This window comes from Pseudorasbora parva, chromosome 6, assembly GCF_024679245.1.
Source record: "Pseudorasbora parva isolate DD20220531a chromosome 6, ASM2467924v1, whole genome shotgun sequence".
In the NCBI taxonomy this organism is placed as follows: domain Eukaryota; kingdom Metazoa; phylum Chordata; class Actinopteri; order Cypriniformes; family Gobionidae; genus Pseudorasbora; species Pseudorasbora parva.
Window position 1 is genome coordinate 4,974,346 of NC_090177.1, and position 23,321 is coordinate 4,997,666.

At 43.1% G+C, this 23,321-nt stretch overlaps 2 protein-coding genes across 3 annotated transcripts in view; both read left to right on the top strand.

Annotated features, from left to right (window-relative positions):
- Positions 1 to 51: 51 nt before the first annotated feature.
- On the top strand, positions 52 to 22,862 carry LOC137078298 (E3 ubiquitin-protein ligase TRIM39-like). Of its 2 annotated transcripts, XM_067445475.1 has the most exons (8): positions 52 to 191; positions 2,789 to 3,345; positions 3,749 to 3,817; positions 5,922 to 6,017; positions 6,938 to 7,171; positions 12,209 to 12,359; positions 12,625 to 12,651; positions 21,373 to 22,862. In XM_067445475.1, the coding sequence occupies exons 2-8, from the start codon at positions 2,791 to 2,793 to the stop codon at positions 21,921 to 21,923; spliced, it is 1,683 nt and encodes a 560-aa protein (XP_067301576.1). In that variant the 5' UTR covers positions 52 to 191; positions 2,789 to 2,790; the 3' UTR covers positions 21,924 to 22,862. The 2 variants fall into 2 exon arrangements, with proteins under 2 accessions (XP_067301576.1, XP_067301577.1); XM_067445476.1 differs by lacking the exon at positions 3,749 to 3,817.
- Positions 87 to 23,321, top strand: part of LOC137078301 (E3 ubiquitin-protein ligase TRIM39-like) — a 163,873-nt gene continuing 140,638 nt past the window's right edge. Inside the window, exon 1 of the mRNA XM_067445478.1 lies at positions 87 to 191. The gene's annotated coding sequence lies outside the window, so the exon portion shown is untranslated. The remainder of the gene's footprint in view (positions 192 to 23,321) is intronic.

Below are 23,321 nucleotides of genomic sequence, written 5' to 3' on the forward strand. Positions count from 1 at the left end.
AAAGTTTCATACACTGTTTTCCTCAGGGATGAATTAGGAACTGCTTAATATTCATGATTATGGGCGGAGCTCTATGACATCACTGCATGTGTAAAGACTTCAGTGAAAGTGAAACAGAAAAACCTGAAACTTCTTCAAAACAACACTCAGAAACGCTGAAATCAACGATCCAATCTGATATTCACTCACAGGTAAGCAATGGAAATGTAAGTTCACTAGTTTAATGCCATGATGCAATATAACAAAGTTTGTAAAATCAAAGTCTGTGTTCATGTCACATATCAGAAACAGGAAGTACGTGAACGACAGACAGAATAAACAGTTCAGTGTGAATCATAACTCCATTAAACAAAATATTTCATTGTCTTTTATAAAAGCTCTTATGATGGTATTAAAATGTTGTAAAAACCAGTTACATTCGCTGCACTGTGGCTCCCAGAGACGCTTATTTAGTTTCTGTAGTTTAGTTTCTCAATAGTACTCAGCTGCAGTGCCATCGTTCATCTTCAGAACACAAATTAAGATATTTTTGATGAAATCCGAGACTCTCTGACCCTCCAAAGACAGCAATTTAATTACCAGTTTCAAGGTCCAGAAAAGACATTGTTAACATAAGCCATGAGACTACAGTGGTTCTAACTTCATTTCATGTTTTTCTTCTTACTAATACAAACTATTTGTAAAAATCTGCATACTAGTATTTTTTATCACTTTTTGTATGAAGGGAAAACATTATACCATATAAGACTTAATATTGATTTCTCACTAAAAGAAGATACAATACATTCAAACAGACTGAGCTGTCATAGTTTTTTATTAAGGTTATATTCCACCTAAAATATTGTTTAGACTCAATGAACAGTCGTTGTGTAGTTAAATAACTCTGTTTTGCAAGTCAAAACGGGACAGACTAATACAGAGATGAACACAGATATTAATACAATTATATTTGTGCCCTTTTCTGAATTCTGCATGAAATTATTTTGAAATTTCCAGCACTGGAACCCATTTTCATTGTGTCCCATGGTGGCAATTATGTAGCCTAATTCTTTCAGTGGCAATGTGGACTGTTGTCCCGTAATTCCTCAAATAAAGACCGGGGCCTTTATTTACCTGAACTGCCGATGGGGACTGGCTTTTATTTTAAGCAGGCTTTTATTAGGGGCAGGCCTGTATTTCTAATTCCATCTGTTTGAAATATAACTTCTTTAAGTAAACCGTTTTCAATTTAAAGTAATCGTTCCAGTCGACCAGTATCATGGATTTATTTAAGAAACATTTGCAAAAAAAACACCATACAACAACATAATACGTATTTTTTGTTACTCCGCACGCAGCTCCACATCTGAAGATGAACGAGTTCTCGGCGAATCTAGCTGAGCATGACGTCTCATCACACCGGCCCCCAGTTTGTACATTAGGTGCTTATATTTACTGAATGAGCCTACACAAGCAGAAATAAGCTTTTAAATAAAGATCCATGTTTAATCAAATAAATAAATAAATAAATCACGACACTAAAGGTTTGTGAAATTAGGATATATTTTAAAGATCGTTAATTTAGTGCATATATTGTTCTCATGTCACAAGTAGGCTAATAATATCAAGCCAAGGTTTACTGAGTTTTAAACGATTCTTTTGTAGTGTGGTTTTTGTGAAATGTACTAAAATAAATATCATCACCTGTGTACATTAGCCCACTTCTTCTGGATGCTTTTTCCTGTTGGTTTATAGAACAGTTACTCCGAATTGCCCTCTGTCTTTTTAAAGAATAGCACAAGGGCGAGCGCGTCAAGTATAAACGCCTCGTCCGTTTGGGGAGGAGCGCGCAGTCAGCGGAGGCTCGCGCCGCGGAGACAGGCGAAAGTATAAACAAGGCGTGAGACGTGGCGCTGCGCGGAGCTGAGCTTTGAGGCTTGTGTACGACCCCCTTAAGACATAAAAGAGACGAGAGGCTAATATTAGGTGTGTCTTAATCAGCTCCCTAGTTCAGTAGTCAGGGCACTGATCAGCACGGGTAAGTCAATGGGCTGACTCCCTGATGAGTGCCCTGACCACTGAACTAGGGAGCTGATTAAGACGCACGCATTGTGAAGATCGATATTTGTAGCCTGCCTGACACGGCATTTTCACAGACGTCGCATCGGGGCGAGTGGCATCAGGATGGTTTCGTCATGGCTCAACCCTATTGAACATTACGATGAACTTGAATGCACATTAAATTAACGGCATTGAGGAGATTATCCACACCTTTTCCCCCGGCCTTTATTTGAAACCGACCTTTATTTGTTTGTGCTGACCACGCCCCTGGCCACTATCAGAGGCCCGGCGTTTAATTGACTACAGGCTTTTATTTGAGGAAATACGGTAATTGACAGATGCTGTGCACCGCAAATTCAAACAAGAGAACCAATCAAAAGCATCAGAATAGCATCGCTTTACTCAACAGGAGAACTCGCGCTCATCAAAAACAGGCAAAGCAACAAACTAATGTCATTCAACATATCCTAGCTTTTTACAGAAAATATTCAGACGTAACCCGTTTGTAATCATTAAAATTTTCACAAGTAACTGAAATTTAATTACACATTTTTTCTCAGTAACTGAGATTACATTTACATTTGTTTTGTAATTAAATTACGTAACTCCATGACGTGTAACTGGTTACTCCCCAACACTGAGTATTTAACATGCAAAATCCATAGCCTAATTTATTCAGTGCATGTAATTATCAAAGTTGCTCTCTTCAGTGATGTACATGATATAATCTCATTACTTATCTTTTCAGTCATGGCATCCTCCAGTGATCCAGCACTAAATGAGGAGCTCCAGTGCTCCATCTGTCTGGAACTGTTCACTGATCCAGTCACCACTCCATGTGGACACAACTTCTGCAGATCTTGCCTGAGCAAGTGCTGGACGAACACACAGACCTGCTTCTGTCCACTCTGTAAAGACCAATTCATCAAAAGACCTGATCTCAAGATTAATACAACACTCAGAGAGGTTGCGCAACACTTTAAGGAGAAGCTCAATCCAGGAGAACCTGAGGTGTTCTGTGACTTCTGTGATGAAAGAAAGCAGAAAGCTGTGAAGACCTGCCTGACGTGTCAAAGCTCTTACTGTGACTCTCATCTGGAGCCTCATCTCAGAGTCCCACGTCTAAAGAAACACAAACTCATCAATGCTGTTGAAAATCTGGAGGATTATATATGCCAGAAACACGAGAGACCTCTGGAGCTGTTCTGCAGAGATGATCAGACGTGTGTGTGTCTTTTCTGCACTGAAGGAGAACACAAGACTCACAACACTGTTCCTATAGAGGAGGAGAGTCGAGAGAAGAAGGTAAAGAGTTAGAGACAAAGCACTTTAAACATCCCATGAAATGCAGTTCCCTATCAGTCAGTCACATTCAATGTTACGTCGGACTGAACTGACATATAGGGATCTTGCCTGAGAGCCCAATCACTTCGAGTGGTAACAGAACAAGCCAACAAGTGAGATTTGCACCACAAGCCACTCCCCGCTTCCGGTTATATAAGGCAGCATGCAAACTCGCACATTAATCTTACGCATCGGAGCAGAGCAGACATTGTTTCACTCTGCTCTTAAATCATCATTCAGTAAGTCTATTGAACAAGAGGGAAGCTTTTCCTGTGTTGGTCCGGCTGTACCCCTGGGCACTTCAACATCTAAAGAGTCATTTATGTAAAAGAGTAAACATGCTAACGCTGCATCTTTTTTTCAGATGCCATTCCACCCGGATGTTTCTGAATGTGGTCATTTCCTGGCCTCATCTGAGCTCGAGCATGCTGAGGTTGCATTCGTTCATGAGTCTTCCACTGCAGGAAGATGACCGTTGCGATGCTGAGATAAAGACTGAGATACCTTGAAAAAGGGGGAGTCCCCTCTTCTATTACCTGATCTGGTCTTTCTGTGCAGCAGAAAGCCACTTTGATTAATGCAGTGTGAGGATTACAGGTGCACGGTGCACAGCAGCTTCATAATCTGGTCCCTTTATTCCTGGAAGGTGCATGAGGAGGTCACAACACGTGGAAGGCACATTTTTCTGGAAGGCCAGAAACCGTTCTGCTACCTCCTCCGCTCACACTACCCTTGATGGCAGAGTGGCCAAAAGATACATGGAGATCCCCCTTGGTGGAGCATGCAGTTATGCCTGCAAAATGCTTCTACCTGGTGGGGTCGTTCGCGTCTCCCATCCAAGGCCTCTAATTTCTCGGCTACACGCTGCTGGACCGCCTCTGCCCTTTACGCTATAGACCTACTGTTGGTATGTGAAGTCAAAAAATAAAAGAGCTGCAGGAGGGGTAGTTCTGGTGCAAAGTTAATGCAGGAGTTGTAGACAGCGACGGACCTTTGCCCTCAGAGTGTTGAAAGTCAATGCGGTTTCTTGGGTAGACGATGTCCACGCTAGTGGTCCAGGAATGCCATCTCTTGCTGAACCTGTCTGAGATAAAGGAAGTCAACAAAGGTCGATTATTCGACTCTTCCATCTCCTAGGCCGGCTTCTTCTGCAACTCTTTTGAGAATTTTGCTCAGCAGTTCTCTGCAGTACAAATGCAGACAGGCGATGAAACCTGTCCTGCACAGAGTGTTGCTTCCTCCTGGAAGTTGGCACATGACACTTCTCTGGCAGATATTTGTAGAGCTGCAGCCTGGACAACACCTAACACATTAGTGAGATTCTACAATCTCAGAGTGTGGCCGGTTTCTTCCCATGTATTGGTACAAACAGGTAATATGCCGGGTAAGCTGGCTCTTTTGCTGCACCATTCCCCTCTGAGGACAGGATACGAGTACCTATTCTGTTCCTCAGGTTCCCCAACTGTGTAACCCTGGTGGAGTTCCTTCAGCATCCTCGGCAGTCAGATCCTAACGTCAGGTCTAGTACTTGTGTGTATGCCTGGTTGGTTGCCCATGTACTAGACTAGATGGCTATATGTTGTGATCCTCTGCCAACTTTGTAACAGTATTGACTCCACCCCTGAACAAAGCAGGTTCTACCACAGAGATCTTTCATATGTAGCACTGCCCAAATCGTCAGTCTACGTTACCTCCCTACAGGCAGGATGTGGTTTCCGTAGAATTCCTTTCTAGTTGAAATAGGCATGTTTTCCCAGTGTTATCAAGTAGTCTCACTTAATAGGAACACAAGCGATCGTCATTTTCCGTGCAAAGCCATGTCCTTTCTTCTCTTCCACCCCAACAGGTGCAGGGGGATAGGCGACTTACTTGGGGCGCACTTTCCAAAGGGATCCCAAATGTCAGTTCAGATTAAAGTAACATCGAACTTGACTGATAGGGAATATCTGGGTTACTAATGTTCCCTTAAAGAGGTAACAGGGATGTTATGTCCCATCGGCACAACTCATGTACCTCTGCTGAAACGGCAGGGACTTCATCTCGGCTCCTCAGCAGAAAGCTTAATGTGAGAGTTTGCCTTATGTACCCGGAAGCGGGGAAGGGCTTGCGATGCATTCTCACTCGGCAATGTGTATTGGCTTGTTCTGTTACCACTGACAGTTGATTGGTAAAAGTCACTCAGGTGAGATCCCATTATGTCAGTTCAGTCTGACGTAACGTTTCTATTCCCTCCTTCAGGGAATGCTGTTACATTAGTAACCTAAATGTTTTCTTTCCTGTGTCTTGACATGTTGAAGAACCTGTCCCTTTAAGAAAAAAAACACAGCTAAATCCAGTAGTCTTTCATTACATCTAATAAAAGCTTGTTTTGTTACCCCTAAAACGCTAAAACGGTCAGACATGGACTAAAAGATTCAAAACTATAATTTTGAATTAATATATTCTTTCAATTTTTTTAATTTTTATTAAATAAGACTGCCAGAAGATGGAAAGCTATATTCAGTGATACATCTGTCTGTGTTTTCCTCTGTATGTAGAATCAGCTGGTTCAGACACAGATAGACGTTCATCAGATGATCCAGGACAGAATGAAGAAGATTCAAGAGATCAAACACTCAGTAGAGCTGAGAAAGGTTTGTGCTTTGATCAGCCCGAGTTCATATCCTCTCTAATGGTCATTTTTGTCCCCCTCTTCCATTTCACTTTCTGCTCACTCTCTAATTATCATATAAAAAAAATACATCTTAAAAATGTTATGCATCATAATATATCAATCTAATTAATAAAGGTGTAGAATAAATTGACAGTTCTGTCATCTTTTAGAAATCTTGGTTTATTGAGTATGCAATTCTATTGGATTGTTTTGACAGCTAGTCCTCAAGAGTAGCATGAACATTTATTTAGTTTTACACTGAAAATCACACAATTTAACTCTTTCCCTACCATTGACGAAAATTTACAGCTTTCTGTGGTTTCACTGTTATACGGTAGGGGGCAGAAAATCTTCTGAAAGAGTACTGGATCTCCTGATCAAAACACAGGTAAAGAAGAACCAGAAACAAGCGATTGCATAAAGTATGAAAGCAGATGCATATGTAAAATAATGCAATAAACATTAAACAGCATATAAATCAAAACTGCCAATGTTACCCTAATGAAATGTCAACCCAGGGTGAGCTATAGGACTATAAAGCTTTGGGGATGTTGATGAACTCAATCTACTCCATCTATGTTGTAATCATCGTTCTGAATCTGATCCAAATATGCATTTTTGCTCAAAATATTGCTTTTTGCGAAACTTACCCAGTTGATAAAAAAGAATGCATTAAGATAGAATAAAACTCTATTCTGGGATGGAAATTTTGTGAAAATTATCACAAATGCTGGCAGTGATTGACAAAAAAAAAAAAAGCCGCTGGTGGGGAAAGAGTTAAGTGACAGGTTAATTGATGATGTGATAATTTTCATTTTGCGGTGAAGTATTAATTTAAATAAAATGTGAATACGTAATCGATTAACAAATAGAACATTTTTAACTGTTCTCATTCATCAGAGAAACACAGATAAAGAGAAATCCTCCAGTGTCGAGCTCTTCACTGATCTGATCCGCTCCATTGAGAGATGTCAGTCTGAGCTGATGGAGATGATGGAGGAACAGCAGAAAGCAGCAGAGAAACGGGCTGAAGATCTCATTGAAGAGCTGGAGCAGGAAATCACTGAGCTGAAGAGGAGAAACACTGAGATAGAGCAGCTCTCACACACTGACGATCATCTCCACCTCATTCAGGTCTGTTAACATCTGTCTCATCAGTCATCATATACTATATTACAGGACAAACCAGAGCTGGGGGACTTGAGTCACATGATCATATTCTGTTTTTGGTCTATTACTCCAATGACAATTGTTACAAACAATCCAAGCCAAGCCAAAGGCGACAGTGGCAAGGAACCCAAACTCCATCAGGGCATGTTGGACCAGACTCAGTCGGGGTGCCAGTTCTCCTCTGGCCTATTAACACACCGTGTATGATTATTATTCTGGCAACCTTGCAGGTCATAAATCAAATTAGATAGGAATATTCAAATTTTCTGGGTATCACGCAAGAGACGGGTTTACTGAGGATGGCGCGTTGATTACACAAGAATATGACTACTTGAAAGATCTGCATTATTGCGCTGGAGACAGGTTTATTGAGGATGAAGTGCCGGTGAGGCAAATTCAAAGGAGACACCAATTGACACGGCTCAGCAGACACTCCAGGATGCGTTGGTCATGTCCAGACACAGGTCCACCATCCGATCCGGACACGGCCTGGATCCGGCTGACTGCAGTAAACCTCGGGATAAACAGAGAGACTAACATTAGTGTGGATGCCACTCTTCTTATGATGTAACGAGTACATCAGGTGCAATGGGAAGTGTTCCCGGTTCCGGCTGACCTAGTTAATGCAGCCTAACAATCAGTCAATTTGAATAATGAAAGTTAAACATTTTCTATGTGTATGCCATAGTAAAGAAATGAGTTTTTAGTCTTGATTTAAAGCTACACTGTGTAACTATTTTAGTTTATTCTTAGCTAAAAACACTTTGTTCTTTCAAAAATATATGTGCTCATTAATGTATATTTACTTCTTTCAAGTTATAAAGTATTCTCGTAAGTTTATAATATGCCATTGAAAATACATACGGGTGAGGGGTTCGAATGCTGGTCGCCATGTTGCCCCTCCATCTTGAAAGTACATTAGCCAAAGAGGGACATACCCACAAATTTAAGCTTCGCCTTTCGCATTTTAACACTCAATGGCACCGTGTCGAATGTGAAGAGGGGGATTGCCGTGTTAATCTTGGACTAAATCGGCCACCGTAGGAGTTAAAATGAAATCAGAATTGACGAACAGAAACTCATATTCACTGGATGGTCAGATACCTTTTCATCGCTAGATGGGGGAAAATATCACACAGTGTAGCTTTAAACTGACAGAGTGTGTCTGCTTCCCGAACAATGCTAGGAAGACTGTTCCAGAGTTTAGGAGCTAAATAGGAAAAGGATCGACCGCCTGCAGTTGATTTAGATATTCTAGGTATTATCAACTGGCCAGAGTTTTGAGACCGCAATAGACGTGATGGAGTATAATGTGTTAAGAGCTCGCTTAAGTACCGGGGAGCTAAACCATTTAGTGCTTTGTAAGTAATAAGCAAGATTTTTAAATATATGTGATGTTTAACCCCTTGCCTGTCACCCCCTGATTTTAAACATACTCATAGTATAAAGACAGCTACTCGTACGTTATTCTGAATATACACATAACTAGGGCTGGACAATAATTCAATATCAATATATATCGCGATATCATTTTTTTCAATAACGGTGATATGATTTTTAAACACATTTCCGATATTTCGATATGACTGACGTTCAGGGCGCATGCCATCAGAAAGAGCAGAACACGATTGGCTTCTTGCGTGATGACGTACACCACGGACACGCAGCCAGTGCTCAGCAGTAGTAGGCTGATAGATCCAACGCGGCACGTTTTAGCTACAAAGAGAGTTTCCCTGACCGCAACACAAATGTGACTGAACGAGCTTCCACAAGTAAAGAGAAATAAATAGTTGATAAGAGAAGAAAGACTAACTTTCTTTAGTGGCGTGGAAGTGGTTCGTCTATCTAAAGCACTATTCGCACGGGATTAGTATTATCTAGGGACCTCTGTGATTTAGAAATGACTCCCACATCTGAGTTTTGGGTGGCGCATTCGCAAGGGATAAGCAAAGCCTGTGATTTAACTCGAATTTACTGACTTCTCCCGGATATGATGTCAAGACTTCGTTATAGATAGCTGTATGAAATCATAAACAGGCATCGATATCGTTTTGATTATTTTACAGTAGCCTAATAAATAAATATAATTTCGTTCAGTTAGTGAACAGACGCCATGAACTGAGCTCAGACCAGCGGCAGGAATCAGATTTCAATTATCTTGAGTGAGAAGCTGACAATATACGGTGGAAGATTCAGTTTCAAAACTAAATGTAAAAGCACCTATTTAAACAAGATTGTAATTGTACTATACTGTTCTGTTATGTTTTTCATTAAGAACAGTATTGATGTTAATATTAAACACACCATTCAATCAGATTACTCTCAAATTGATACTCATTCTAAAGTGAAAGTATAATCCACGTGGGCGCGGCTGCACGGGAATCATAACGGTGCACATTATGAATGCAGACTTTATTCTTCGTGAAAGATAAGGATAGGATAGAAGGTCCCCAGATAATACGAATCCCGTGCGAATGGGGCTGATATTAAACTTCAGGTTTCAGTGTGCTGCAAAATGTGCCGGAGAGGTGCCGACTAGGGGTGTAACAATACATCGACATAGATGCATCAATCTAATGTCTAACAATACGATGCCAAGCGTTAAAAATAATCCATGTAGACTATTTATGTAAGAGGCAAGTGGCACATTTGTTTTAATACTTTCCACATTTGCACACAATGTCATGTATTAAAACCAATGCGTTCATTCTCGTTTAAATTACCTTTCAATGCTTGTGAAAGACGGTCAGACATGGCTTCACGATAATGTATCATTTGCTCGTGTTTAAAGCCTTGCAAAAAGCAGCGTGCACTCATCTCAAACAGAGCACAAATAGGCCACTGGATTGAGTCTTCTTTTATTTATTTTTTGTGCATCAGTAGATAAAGGTATAGTTTTGCATAAAAGGAGAATATAGCGCTATGAATCGTTCTTCACTGAAATTTAAAACTTAAAAAAAAAATGCTCAATAAACTGCGTCTGCGAAGTGAGAGTATTGTTTATTTGATGGGGATTTCACATTTCTTGTTTGTATAAAGGCTAAATACAAATAAAAGGTGAACATTAATTTATTTGTACCGTTTTTATTTCTGAAATATTATATAGTTTTATAGGAGGAGGTTTCATAGACTTGGCAAATTCATTTTTCAGAAGTTTGTAGGTACAGAAATCCCTTGTGGCAGTTCTTGGTAGTTTTTCTAAAGCTTTTATATAGTTCATATCGATATCGAAATTATATCGTATCGACCAAAATTAAGAAATATATCGTGATATAAATTTTGGCCATATCGTCCAGCCCTACACATAACCAATATATATTTAGAAAGCCAACACTTGAGAGTTTACAGCTGAATACTCAGAATTACTCAGACAGTTATTAGTATAGAGATATTTTTTAAATATTTTAAATATTTTTCTTCATGTATAAAAATATGATGTGAATGTAGTATAACGACTTATAACTACAATTAAATTAAAGGCACAAGTGTGGTCATGATTTATTTAAAATCTGAGGCTGTTGAACTGTGAAATTTTATGAAACATTTTCTAAGACCATGTCTGGATTTTTTTTAGATGATTTTATCAAATAAGTTTGTTGGCCTGAAGACATGTTTGCAAAGCAAGCAGCTGATGCTGATCCCGAGCAGCTGATACTGAGCATGCACGTGTAACCAAACGTACAGCAGTTCTCAGATCAGCAGTACAGAATCGAAAACCGTTCATTTCGGACACGTTCAATACGTAGAACCGATGAGCTGAGCATTCGTGTCATTTGTTCAGAGGAACGAAATGCAGCTTTCAAGTGTATAAAACAAATCACGTTTGGAAACATCATCACATAAAGCTGTCTTATCACTGTATTACTTAAAGTTTGGAAACAATGGATTGTACAACGGTCAAACTAAACATTTATTTGTTTTATCAATAATGCATGATCTTTTCAGGAACCACTTTTTTCGTATTTATTTTAATATCTAAGTCGATGCACATTTTAAAATGTAATCAAAACATTAGGTTCGATGTCAGACTACATATTCATCTTGCAGCAGTTCGCAGCTCAGTACACACACACACACACACACACACACACACACACACACTGCTACAGCGGTTCTCGAGTCAGGAACGGGTTGTAGCGGTTCTCGGATCACCAGTACAGAATCGAGAACCGCTTCTATCAGACACGTTCGATCTTTCGGACATGTTTGATTCTGAGAACTGATGAGCTGAGATGGTGAGCATGCATGACTGCGCCGTCACTGAACGGTTTTTCTCGGAAAACTGATGCTGATAATATGAGCACGGGTGAACCAAGGATTTTTCTAAGTTTATGTTATGTCAGTGTACATTTTTTTAAAATCCCTGTAAAACGTCAGTGTTTGTACGACAGTGGCTGTATTGAGTGCTTTTGCAAAACATAAATTAAAAAAACGTATCCAAGATGATGATGATGACAATAAAAATTATTACTATACTAAGTTTTGATTACAAATACTTTATATGAATGTGTTTGAATGTCTTTTCATCCGCCGGGATGATATAAATGACGTCATTACGTAAGGATGTAAAAGAACCGGTGATCTGGTTTTTTTTTTAGTGGTTCATTGAAACGACACTATATGATAATTGAAATTGGCTGGATAACATTACCGTTTTCACCAGAGCAGATGTAAAGCTGCATCAAATTCTGTTGCATTGTTTTCCTATTAACACTTCAGATGTCAGATCTGAATATTTAATCTAATCAGTGCATGTTTAATTAGACAATGCCTCATTTATTTAAATATTTCAGAAAAGTTTTATTATATAAAATAATCAACTATGGGAAGTATGGTGATGTTTTGCCTCAACAGCTCCAGGATAGAACAGTGAATTAACTTCTTTATAAATAATGAACATATGTAAAAGTCTAAAAGTCCTTTAACAGTCTCTCTCTCTCTCTCTCTCTCTCTCTCTCTCTCTCTCTCTCTCTCTCTCTCTCTCTCTCTCTCCTGCTGTAGATGAACTCATCCCTGTACAGTCGTCCACACAACAAGAACTGGACTGAGATCAGGATTGACTCTGATGTGAATGTGAACTCTCTGAATAGAGCTCTGATTAAACTGAAGGAAACTCAAGATGCAACTCTAAATAAAAAACTCTGTCAGACTGGTATGTGAATAGTGTATACTGTGTATATTATATAGATATTGTTAGTAACTAAGAAATATGTTTTTCAAGGAATATTATGGGTTAAAAAATAATGTTGCATCGGTGACCTGCTGGTGATCACCACAGACAATTTGTTTAGCTCTGTCTGCAAAAGATCACACTCTTCATAAATATAACTACAACGTAACAAACTTGCCATTTTAGCAAAATACAAATAATTTACTAAACCCAGTCTTTGTAAATTCTATGTCATCTGTGTTCACAGGGTTGAAGTTTGTGCAGAAGTTTGCAGGTACAGTGTGATTGACACCATTTTCTTCTATACATTTTAGGGCTGGGCAAAAAAAATCGATTTTTCGATTTTTTTAAAATCTGGTCCATTCAGAATCGATTCTCATAGGCCACGAATCATTTTTTTCCATATATATTTCCGCTAACATTGAACGTCCCCGGTTACGTATGTAACCTTAGTTCCCTGAGAACAGGGAACGAGACGCTGCGTCAGCTGACGCTACGGGGAACGCCTTCAGCGCGACAGGTGTCTGAAATCGCTTTCAAATCACAATCCTACTGACCGTCGGCAGCTGGTGATGTCATCACCGTGCGACCAGGAAGTATAAAAGGGCACCGTGCCAAGATGACGCTATCCGCTTCGTCTGAAGGGACTGTGGGCAGGCACACCTTGAAGCATGGCCATGTGACGCAGCGTCTCGTTCCCTGTTCTCAGGGAACTAAGGTTACATACGGAACCGGGGACGTTCCCTTTGGTAAGGGAACTCGCGCTGCGTCAGCTGACGCTACGGGGAACAATATACCCACGCCGCCATGCTGAGGGGAGTGCAGGCCCCTTACTGGCAGTGAGAACTGCCTGGACGAGAGTTCGCAGAAAGTCTGAACCACTCCCCCTCTAGCCACACAGGCTGCCAGTGACATCATCCCCTACGGTCATAGCCCATGCTATATGCATAAGAGAGAACCTTATCAAGTTTTATAATAATAATAATTCATTACATTTATATAGCGCTTTTCTAGGCACTCAAAGCGCTTTACATAGAAGGGGGGAATCTCCTCAACCACCACCAATGTGCAGCATCCACTTGGATAATGCGACGGCAGCCATATTGCGCCAGAACGCTCACCACACACCAGCTGATTGGTGGAGAGGAGACCGAGTGATTAAGCCAATCAGGATAGGGGGAAGATTAGGAGGCCATGATGGACAGAGGCCAGTGGGCAAATTTGGCCAGGATGCCGGGGTTACACCCCTACTCTTTATCGAAGAACATCCTGGGATTTTTAACGACCACAGAGAGTCAGGACCTCGGTTTAACGTCTCATCCGAAGGACGGTGCTCTTTGACAGTACAGTGTCCCCATCAGTATACTGGGGCGTTAGGACCCACACAGACCCCCTGCTGGCCTCCCTAACACCTCTACCAGCAGCTACCTGGTTTTCCCAGTTGGTCTCCCATCCAGGTACTGACCTGGCTTTTATCTGAGGTTTCCTACTCTCGGCTTGCTCGAGGGCCTGGGACCTACTACTTCGAAGGAAGGAGTCCCTTAAGGGAATGTGGCTAGGGGACCCAAGGGCGCCCCAGCCGTCACTAATTCGGGAAAACCTTCACCGAATGCCACCAGGGAGGCCTCACCTGGCATCACTTCTGTGGGACACTCCAGCTTGGCCAACCCTGTCTGTCAAAACAGAGCCTCCGGACATCGCTCTTACTCATGAGCATCCAGACTGAGGGACTGCAAACTGGCAATGTCCTCCTCAGACCGGAACTCGGAGACGGGAATCCTGGAGAGCAGTACTCAGCTTAGTGCTTCTTACCCTTGCCAGCGAGGGGAGTCTCTTCTGCTCGATCCTAGGATCTACTGAACACATTTATTACAGGGGTGCTCAGGAGGCCTAAAAAGGCCTATGGACTGATCTACCCGGGAGGCCCCGAGGGGGTCCTGCCCATCTGATCAGACTCAAGCGGCCGTAAGCTCGCAGATGACCCTCAATGAGGGGAGCTCTTAAGCCAGCCTCTGGTGCAGCCGACATCGTTGGGGAGAACCTTCCCCGGCTCACATGGGCCACGAACTCACCCGCAGGGAGGCCTACTGAGGCCTACCACCTGACCTAGAGTTAACTGCCTGGACTGCCTCGACTGGCGTCTCCCCGCCATTCGGCCTTCTGTAGACGGTCCGTCCCAGCGGCCCGTAGAAGCCTTCTGTGACAGCGCAGTCTCCCAGGCAGCGCCTACCAGCGTGGACCTAAAACACAATGCCCACAGCAGTGCACTCAGCATAAAACGCTTTGGACCCTCTAAAGCGAGAGGAGTACAACTTACGCCACCTGCCTCCAGGGCGGCCGTCTAGTCGTCCAGCGGTCCGCCGTCCGCGCAAGGGTGTCAGCCGTGACAGTGTTTCGGCTCCAGGGGAGCATCCTGCCAACCCATGCTTTCCGATGGTTGCGAAGTACAGCTCAACCCGAGCCCTAAAAGGTGAAGCAGAAGACACAGAGCAAGAAGTGAAAGATATAGAACACGCACAACCGGCCATTTCCTGAACCAAGCCGGGGGGCTGCTCAGAAGTGGCGTCCGCACTAGCTCTGGGGGGCGGGGCTAGCAAAACCAGTCTAACTGCGCACCACGAAGAGACGCCTACCCCGTCCCCACGACCACTGGCTGAGTCGCGATTCATTCTGCTACACACCTTTTTGCATTAATAACAACCCCCAAATGCAGAAGGGGGGTGGGCATTGGCCGGACGACCCTAACTGCGGGGAGGCCGGATAGGGATACAGAGCTCCTGCGGGACTACCGACAGGAGCCCGGGGCAACTGCCAGGGCGATATGCCACCGCGAGACGCCACCGCCATCCCATCAACAGCCTAGGCCAACTTGATGCACTAGCATCGGTCTGATAATCCCACAAACAAAGGCCCTAAAAAGGGCTGGGACAGACCTTACTGTAGTTCATGCGCTAGCCTAACCTCACATATTCATCTAGATCAGGGGTCTCAAACTCCCAGGATGATATTTTGTGGCCCCCTACTTGACATCAAAGTTTAGTGTTAGTGTGGACCGCGCGTTGCCCTGAAAACCATTTTTGGCAGAGTCGTTGCGTGTGCCTGTGCCGCGCTTTATGCCTCACTTCGTGTGTGTGTATATGAGAGAGTTAGCTCAGCCCTCTCTCGTGCAGTATAATTGGTTGACACCTCGTGATTGACATGAACATAGGCTAATCAGACAGTCGAAATGAATGTGGTTTAACGGCGCTCAAATGGCCAATCACATCAAAGTAGACGGGATATACATTCTCTTTTGGTCCGCGCACATGCTCGCTCGCGCAGTCTTCACACACACAGACGAGCACTTCAATATATCGCGTAATGCCGTTGCGGAGAGAGACTATTCTTTCCGGTGAAATCACAAAACTAAATTGCACACACACAAATGCACACAAAATGCAACGTGTCCATGCTCTTAATATACAACCATTGATGAACATTTGAAGAAAACTATGAGCGGATTAAAACTCTGAACATTTGAGACGATTTACTAAAAGTCGTCTGTTAGACCAGTGAGGAACTCAAATATAAGCAGCCGATGTACGTATTTATTCACTCATGCGAATAATCTCGGGACTAATAATATATTTGACGACAATTAATGCAAATATTGTTTGCAAATAGTCCCAAATTGATTATTTCCCAACTAAAATTAGACCTAGAATTTCGTTCACTGTTCTGTTTGACCTGATTATGGCCTTGCTTTGAATTAGTCTATTATTTTAAATACAAATAAAAACATTTATTATTTCAGTATTACATAATGATTTCATTTCTATTGGCCATATTTATTAGGTAATAGATAGGTGCGAAGGATGAAGGATAATCAGATCCAAAAATCTCAAAAATATTGGCAATAAAAAAATAAAAAAAACACGAGTAGGCAAGAGAAGCCTATATGAACCATTCATGTTCAGAAAGTAATGTTCAAGTTCAGAAGAAACATTCATGTTGAAGAACTCTTAATAATAAAGATTGGATAAGTTGTGCTCTTTTTTTGTTGGGGGGGTTGATGCGGCCCAGCCTGACCCAGAGTCTACTTCCAGTGGCCCCCGGGTAATTTGAGTTTGAGACCCCTGATCTAGATATTTCACTAGCAGAGGTGCCAACGCTACCCAGAGGTGGCTACAGCTAAAAAAGTTTGCTAGGAGAACATACATCAGTTTATATCGCCGCTACATGCCCGCAGCATGTGCGGTGGCCTCAACTGCTCATATTACACATATCCAGAAGAAAAACAGCCTTATAAGCTACTGTTGCTACACTAGCAAACATACAGCCTACATAAACACTCTGTGTTTATACAAACATCGTTCTAGCCACCTTTACCGGGGAACTACAGGCCCACTTCTCCAACTGTTACATTACTTCACTCTTTTGCAGAAAAAACATCCCTCAGAGAAGCATAGAGTCCAAACATACGGCATTGAAAAGAAGAATGTTTGCCCTAAAAGGGGACTCACCCGCTGTCTTCAGTGCCTCATCGCTTCATGTAACATGCATGCTTCGGCGCACTAACCTGAGGGTGGGGCGCTCTCACACACCGGCCTGGCAGGCCGTCAGAGTCTCACATCCGCTCATCATCGGCCGGCACGGCCTGGTGTAAAGCGCGCCCGGGGAGAGAAAAGAAAAACAACAGAAAACAAAGGAGGGGACACAACATCACGTTCTCCGCACCCTCGGGGGCGGAGACTCACCACCTTGCTTCCGGTGCTGGAAGCGGTTCTTTTCCCCGATGACCCTCCTCCTGTTGCGGGTGTCCCGCCTCTTCTGCGTCCTACTCCTCCACGGAGGGGGGCGCACGAGAGGCCACGCTGCTGCGTTGGCCCAGTCGATGATCCTCAGATCTCGAAGGGCCAGGGACACCCTCCTGCCTGGGCACCACCCCGGACCTCAGCGGAATACACGTTCTATATGCCGCTGAGCGCGCCCTCGCCTCTCTGAACTTTCCCACCACCGAGCCACCGAAAAGCTCAGAGGGCGAGACCAGGGCATCGAGGAGAAAGGCCTTTTCTTTCACCCCGATGTCCGCCAGGTTCAGCCACAGATGCCTCTCCGTGGCGACCATAGCCACCATCGACCGTCCGATGGCGACTGCTGTTTGTTTGGCCGCCCGGAGAGAGAGATCTGTGGTGCAGCGCAACTCAGACGTCGCATCAGGGGGTAGGCACTCCCCCTGATCGAGGTCCCTCAGCAGGTCAGCTTGATAAGCCTGCAACACAGACATCGTGTGCAAGGCCGCCGCCGCCTGACCCGCCGACGTGTATGCCCTGCCATTAAGACGCGAAGTTGTCTTTAATGGTTTTGATGGCAGGGCTGGAGCTCTTTGGAGCAAAATTAAAATGCTGATGTCGAAGTATTCGCGCCGAGTAGGGTTTCTTCCATGCCCCCACGACCTGCTCGTGAAGGTCGGGGAGGTATGGAAGGCTCCCGGGAGCTGGGCGGCTATGGTCGGGGAGAAACCGATCGCTCAATCTGTCAGGGCGGGCGGTCTCTCCCCTGGCTCTCTGCCACGGCAGCTGAAGTCTCAGCGTCGTGCGCCCCATCACATTCAGCAGCTCCCCATACACGGGGCAGGATGGCTGGGAGGATTCGGCCTCAGCCTCATTTTCCTCCTCATCCACAGCCATCCTCTGATCGACTGGAAAAGCACGGGCTGACGAAGAGGAGGAGTCTCCATCCGACTCCTCCTCCGTCAGCCTGCTCTCGCGACCTGGCTGATCGTCTGCGAGCACTGTGCTCTCCAGACGATGAGCCAGATCCATCTGGGAGCCCCAGGACAAACGTTGCCGCTCAGTCTCGGCATGAGCGGGACAGCTCCCAGATGCTGGCTCTTCATCCCTCGAGAAGAAGGCCAAGCGAGAGCGGAGCGTCCTCAGCAGAAAACGCTCGCAGTTTGCGCAGGAAGCCCCCTTGAAAACCTTCCGCGCATGCTCTTCCCCCAGGCAGAGCACACAAAGGGTGTGCGTGTCCTCAGGCGTGAGAAACCTGGGACACGGATCAGCGCACTTCCTGTACGCTCCCTTGGATTTACGTGTGCACTTCATTTCACTTTAGAAAGACTTTCTAGCGAGCCAGAACGAAAGGATAGCGTCATGTTGGCACGGTGCCCTTTTATACTTCCTGGTCGCACGGTGATGACATCACCAGCTGCCGACGGTCAGTAGGGTTGTGATTTGATAGCAATTTCAGACACCTGTCACACTGAAGGCGTTCCCCGTAGCGTCAGCTGACGCAGCGCGAGTTCCCTTTCGAAAGGGAACATAAGATTAACGTAAATCTAATTACTAGTCTTCTCCACTAGATGTCATCCATTTGCCTTGCGTGATCTTACACAGGAGCACATCATTTATCCATTCAGTGTTTAAATGGCAGCTTCCGGTGCGTTGTCGCCTTTTATAATGCTGAGGTGAAATGCTAACCTGACGTGGTCATACTCAGCTCTAGTCAGAATATGAGTCTGATGCTCCATTGGGCTGTAATTATGGGGTGTTTCAACCGAACCAGGAAAGACTTTAATTAGATAGACCAACAACCAATCAGAACAACGAAGCGACGCATTGTCAAATGTCAACAGAGCTCAACTGCACTGTGTTGCCAAGTCCGCGTTTTTCCGCGGGTTGTTTTCAATGTCCGCGGGTTGAAGCGACTATTATGTGATATATAGACCCATGAGTGCGCATTTTAGCAGCAACCTTGCCAAAATAACACACATTTTACCCCCCAAACGCCATTTTCCCCCCGGAGAACCCCCTGAGAAGCTATTGTTTAGGGCTAGTAGTTGGCGGATTTTGTTGTAAAAACTTGGCAACCCTGTCTGCACGCGTGCTGAAATCAGGCTGGAATACATGATCTCTGCTGGTGTTTTAAAAAAATAAAATAATGTAATGATACACAGAGTACTTCCCCAACATGATCATCATTTCTGAGAGAAATTGTGAAGGTGAATGCAGATATGAACAAGCTCTCCGTTTAAGATTCGAACAAATATAATCCAAGCCCCTTTGATGACGTGATGATTACGTTACTGTTGATCATCTGTCCATCATCGTCTAAAGCCCGCCCTGATGATTTCAAGGTTTCTTTTTTCAAGTATTTCAACAGTTTCTGTTCGGGGATAATTACTCCTCTATGGATCGAGGCCAGACCGAACCACCCGACCTAAAAAAATTGTGGGCGGGGCTAAGTTTGGCTGGCATCCAGGCTAGTGAAATGCTGTAGTAATACTAAAAATCTCCGGAAGCATTTGATGTTACAACACACACACAGCCGAGCACACAACCGCTAAAAATACATCACACACACGCGAATGCTTGCCTTAGGATCAAACTTGAGCAGTCACTTAATCACGTACGTTAGCCATTATAGACATTTTCAAATTATAGTCCATATACAGCGCAGGATCAATAATTCAAACCCTAATAGCTTATATTATAAACAGATTTCCTCAAATAACAGTTAGTCCACAGTCAACTTAAGTCAGCACTGTAAGGTATTGTTGTCCGTTACCACGGCAACTACGAGTGTCCAGGAATTAACCATAGACTGTAAAAAAAATATATGAACGCGTTTCTCACGTATGAAAAGTAAATGCACACATGACAAGCGGCAAAATTGCAAGAAAAGCTTGTTGTGTACTGAAAATTGCCAAAAAATCACCCAGTATCCTTATGTTTTACAATAAATATATAAAAATATCCATAAAATGCTTCAGATATTTTTTTTTTTAGAATAAAGTTGCATCAAAATTGTATTTAAAGGTCCACTGAAATCAAAATAGCTTTTAGTATGACTGTGTTAGCCTTAAAGTTATGAATAAGCTGGTATGTTCCAAAACTATGACAAAATTTGCATTTAGGAGATATAAGCATTCAAAATTTACAGTCTCTCACTTCCGTTAAAAAGAATCTCAGATTTTGGTGACATCATCGCAGACTTCACTTTCTCGTCAAATCTTCTGACCAATCAAAATGCTCTCTAGAATCTAAAGCCCCGCCCCTTACGCTGCTGAAGCGGCGGCTGAAATCGGTCAGTTGTTCACACACATTTACTTATTTCTACATGGTGAAAGGCACATAACACACTATATATGTGATAGGAAACGATTCAGTGTAAATATGCTTTCATTTGAGGCGAATGAAGTCTGTTTTCATGTTAGCTTCACGCACCGCAGCAGCGCCGCGCACACACACACACACACACACACACACACACACACCAACGGCTCTGGTCTAAAGTTAGACTACAGACACGAGAGCGCAGCGCAGATCATATGCGCGAGTCGGCGCAGACAACAAACATATCGACCCATTTGAATTCTGCACAGAATGCTGCATTTCAAAGCGATATGGAGGAGATTATGATGATGAACAGTGTTGGAGGAAACAGGCTTTACCAAACACAAAGATCCGCTCTTGCGCTCTAGTCAAACTGTATATTAACGAAATGTTATTGGCCGTTTAAAAAAAGGGGAGGAGCTGCTAACAGCTGAAGCCGTTTCAGGGGAAATTACGTCAACACATTGAATAATGTGGCGGGCCTTTAAAAATTTTATGGATTTGAAATATAGAGATGCGTTCTGTTTTAATGTACTCGGGTGTAACGTTACCTAAAATAAAAAGTTTAATATACAGGTGTGTGGCTCTTCATTTCTTTTTAATTATCCACTTATGTTCACTGTTCTTTTTTATAAATACCTAGTTTTTGTATTAAATCTATATTCATTTGAGTTGAATCGAGAATCCAAAATCGAATCGCAATTGAAAATCGAATCGAAATCGAAAATCGAATCGAGAATCGAAAACGAATTGATTTGAGGGCTTGTGAATCGAAATCGAATCGAATTGGGACATCTGAATCGATACCCAGCACTAATACACTTGATAATCTGTATTGTATACTGTACATCTGTAAATGTTTGTTCTGAAGTTGATTGATAATGTCTGATCTCTCTCAGTGGATGTGACTCTGGATCCTGATACAGCACATCCATCTCTCATCCTGTCTGATGATGGAAAACAAGTCACTGATGGAGGCATTGAGCAGGACGTCCCAGAAAACCCAAAGAGATTTGATGAGGATTTGAGTGTTCTTTCAAAGCAGGGATTCAGTTCAGGGAGATTTTACTATGAGGTGCAGGTGAAGGGAAAGACGGAGTGGGATTTAGGAGTGGTTAGAGAATCCATTAACAGGATGGGGGAACTTAGACTGAGTCCTGATTATGGATTCTGGTCTTTGATTCTGAGGAATAAGAATCATTATAAAGCTTGTGATCATACATCTGTCTCTTTATCTCTGAGAGAGAAACCTGAGAAGGTGGGTGTGTTTGTGGATTATGAGGAGGGTCTGGTCTCTTTTTATGACGTGATGTCCAGATCTCTTATCTACTCTTTCACTGGTCAGACTTTCACTGAGAGACTCTATCCAGTTTTTAGCCCATGCTATCATTATAAAGGTAAAAACTCAAGACCGCTAATCATCACACCTGTCTCACCTTTACTGGATTAGAATATGTGAATAAAAACCAAAAATAAACTTGCACAAACCAGAATCAAGTAGATTTTACTTATAATTATTGTCAGGGGTGAGTGGGTAGAAAAGGGAGCGAGGACTCATTCACAGAAAGAGAAGTTTTTTGTAAATAATAAAATAACACAATCATTAACTAAACATGAAAATGACCAAACATGAAATAAACCTAAATACCAGGAAAGGTAAACAGGGAACATGACAGGGGGCAGTCGACATCCAACAACGATTCAACACAGGACTGCAGACGAAAGGAGACTGTAAAGGCGGGCGTACACGGTGCGGTTTTTGCTGTCGTACAAACTCGCAGATGATTTTTTTTCTCTCGGGAGAAAGTGCGTTGACATTGTGGATGCTCGTATGGTCGTGGCTTGCAGTGTGTGAGAGGAAATGCAAAACGAGCCAAGCACGTTAGGAGCACCTCCCGACCTTACGATAATTGTTAAGCATGTTTAAAAAATTCAGGGAGTTGGCCCGATTTTCACCAGCGTATGGGTGTCTCCTATTGACAAATCATGCACAACCACGTCACATAGGCTCGATCTATGAGTATTATTAGTCTATAGCTCAGTGGCTGCAAACATGCAGCGTACACACCTATTTTTGTACGCTCTATGGTACAGGCACACACACACTCTTTGGTTGTTTCATTTGAAAGGAATGGCTACTGTCCTCTGCTTTTCAACAAATAAATCATTTGCACACATTTTTTCTTTCTTTTTTGTATCTGAAGCTATAGCGGCAACATTGAAAGCTCCAGTCTCTGTGTTTAATGCGAAAGCTTGTGTGATCGCCACCGGCTCGCCGTGCAGTGCAGTCGTGTCGTGTACCAGCTGATTTGATGCGATTATCAAATTAACGGACTCGTAGCGTCTGCAATATCTCACAACCTCCCGAGTGTCTGAATTCGCAAAGTGTACACCCTATGGGTTGCACCAACTAGTCGACTAATCGACTAGTCGACCTTAATGCTCCGTCACGACGCTTTAAGCTTAACGTCGACTAGTCGTTGGCCTACAGAGGGCGCAACAGGATAAGCAATTCCTGACACGCAGGCTCAGTTTTGAACAGTTAAAAATGACAATTAAATGCATACTCCGTGAGCTCTCCACAAGATGTTTGAGTACCATCTAGATGCTCAAAACTGATCGGGAGAATGCACGCTTATTATACACAAGTTAATCATCGCACTTAACTGCGTGCTGCATATTGCACCACACACACATAGCCGATCGCACATCACGCGGAGATCGCGCGCGCCTCACAAAACCATTCAGTAGTGCAGAAATGTATTGTCAACACTGTTCTGTGATTTATCAAAAAAATCGCTTAGAAACTGAAACGTTCTAGCATACATTTCTTGATAACTAAAACTCA

What these genes read in the sequence shown, in the direction of transcription:
- LOC137078298 (XM_067445475.1), top strand. Translation starts at nt 2,791, where the DNA reads ATGGCATCCTCCAGTGATCCAGCACTAAATGAGGAGCTCCAGTGCTCC. An exon ending in AGGAGAGTCGAGAGAAGAAG is followed by an intron (nt 3,346 to 3,748) that starts GTAAAGAGTTAG and finishes TCTTTTTTTCAG; the next exon opens with ATGCCATTCCACCCGGATGT. An exon ending in GTTTGTGCAGAAGTTTGCAG is followed by an intron (nt 12,652 to 21,372) that starts GTACAGTGTGAT and finishes GATCTCTCTCAG; the next exon opens with TGGATGTGACTCTGGATCCT.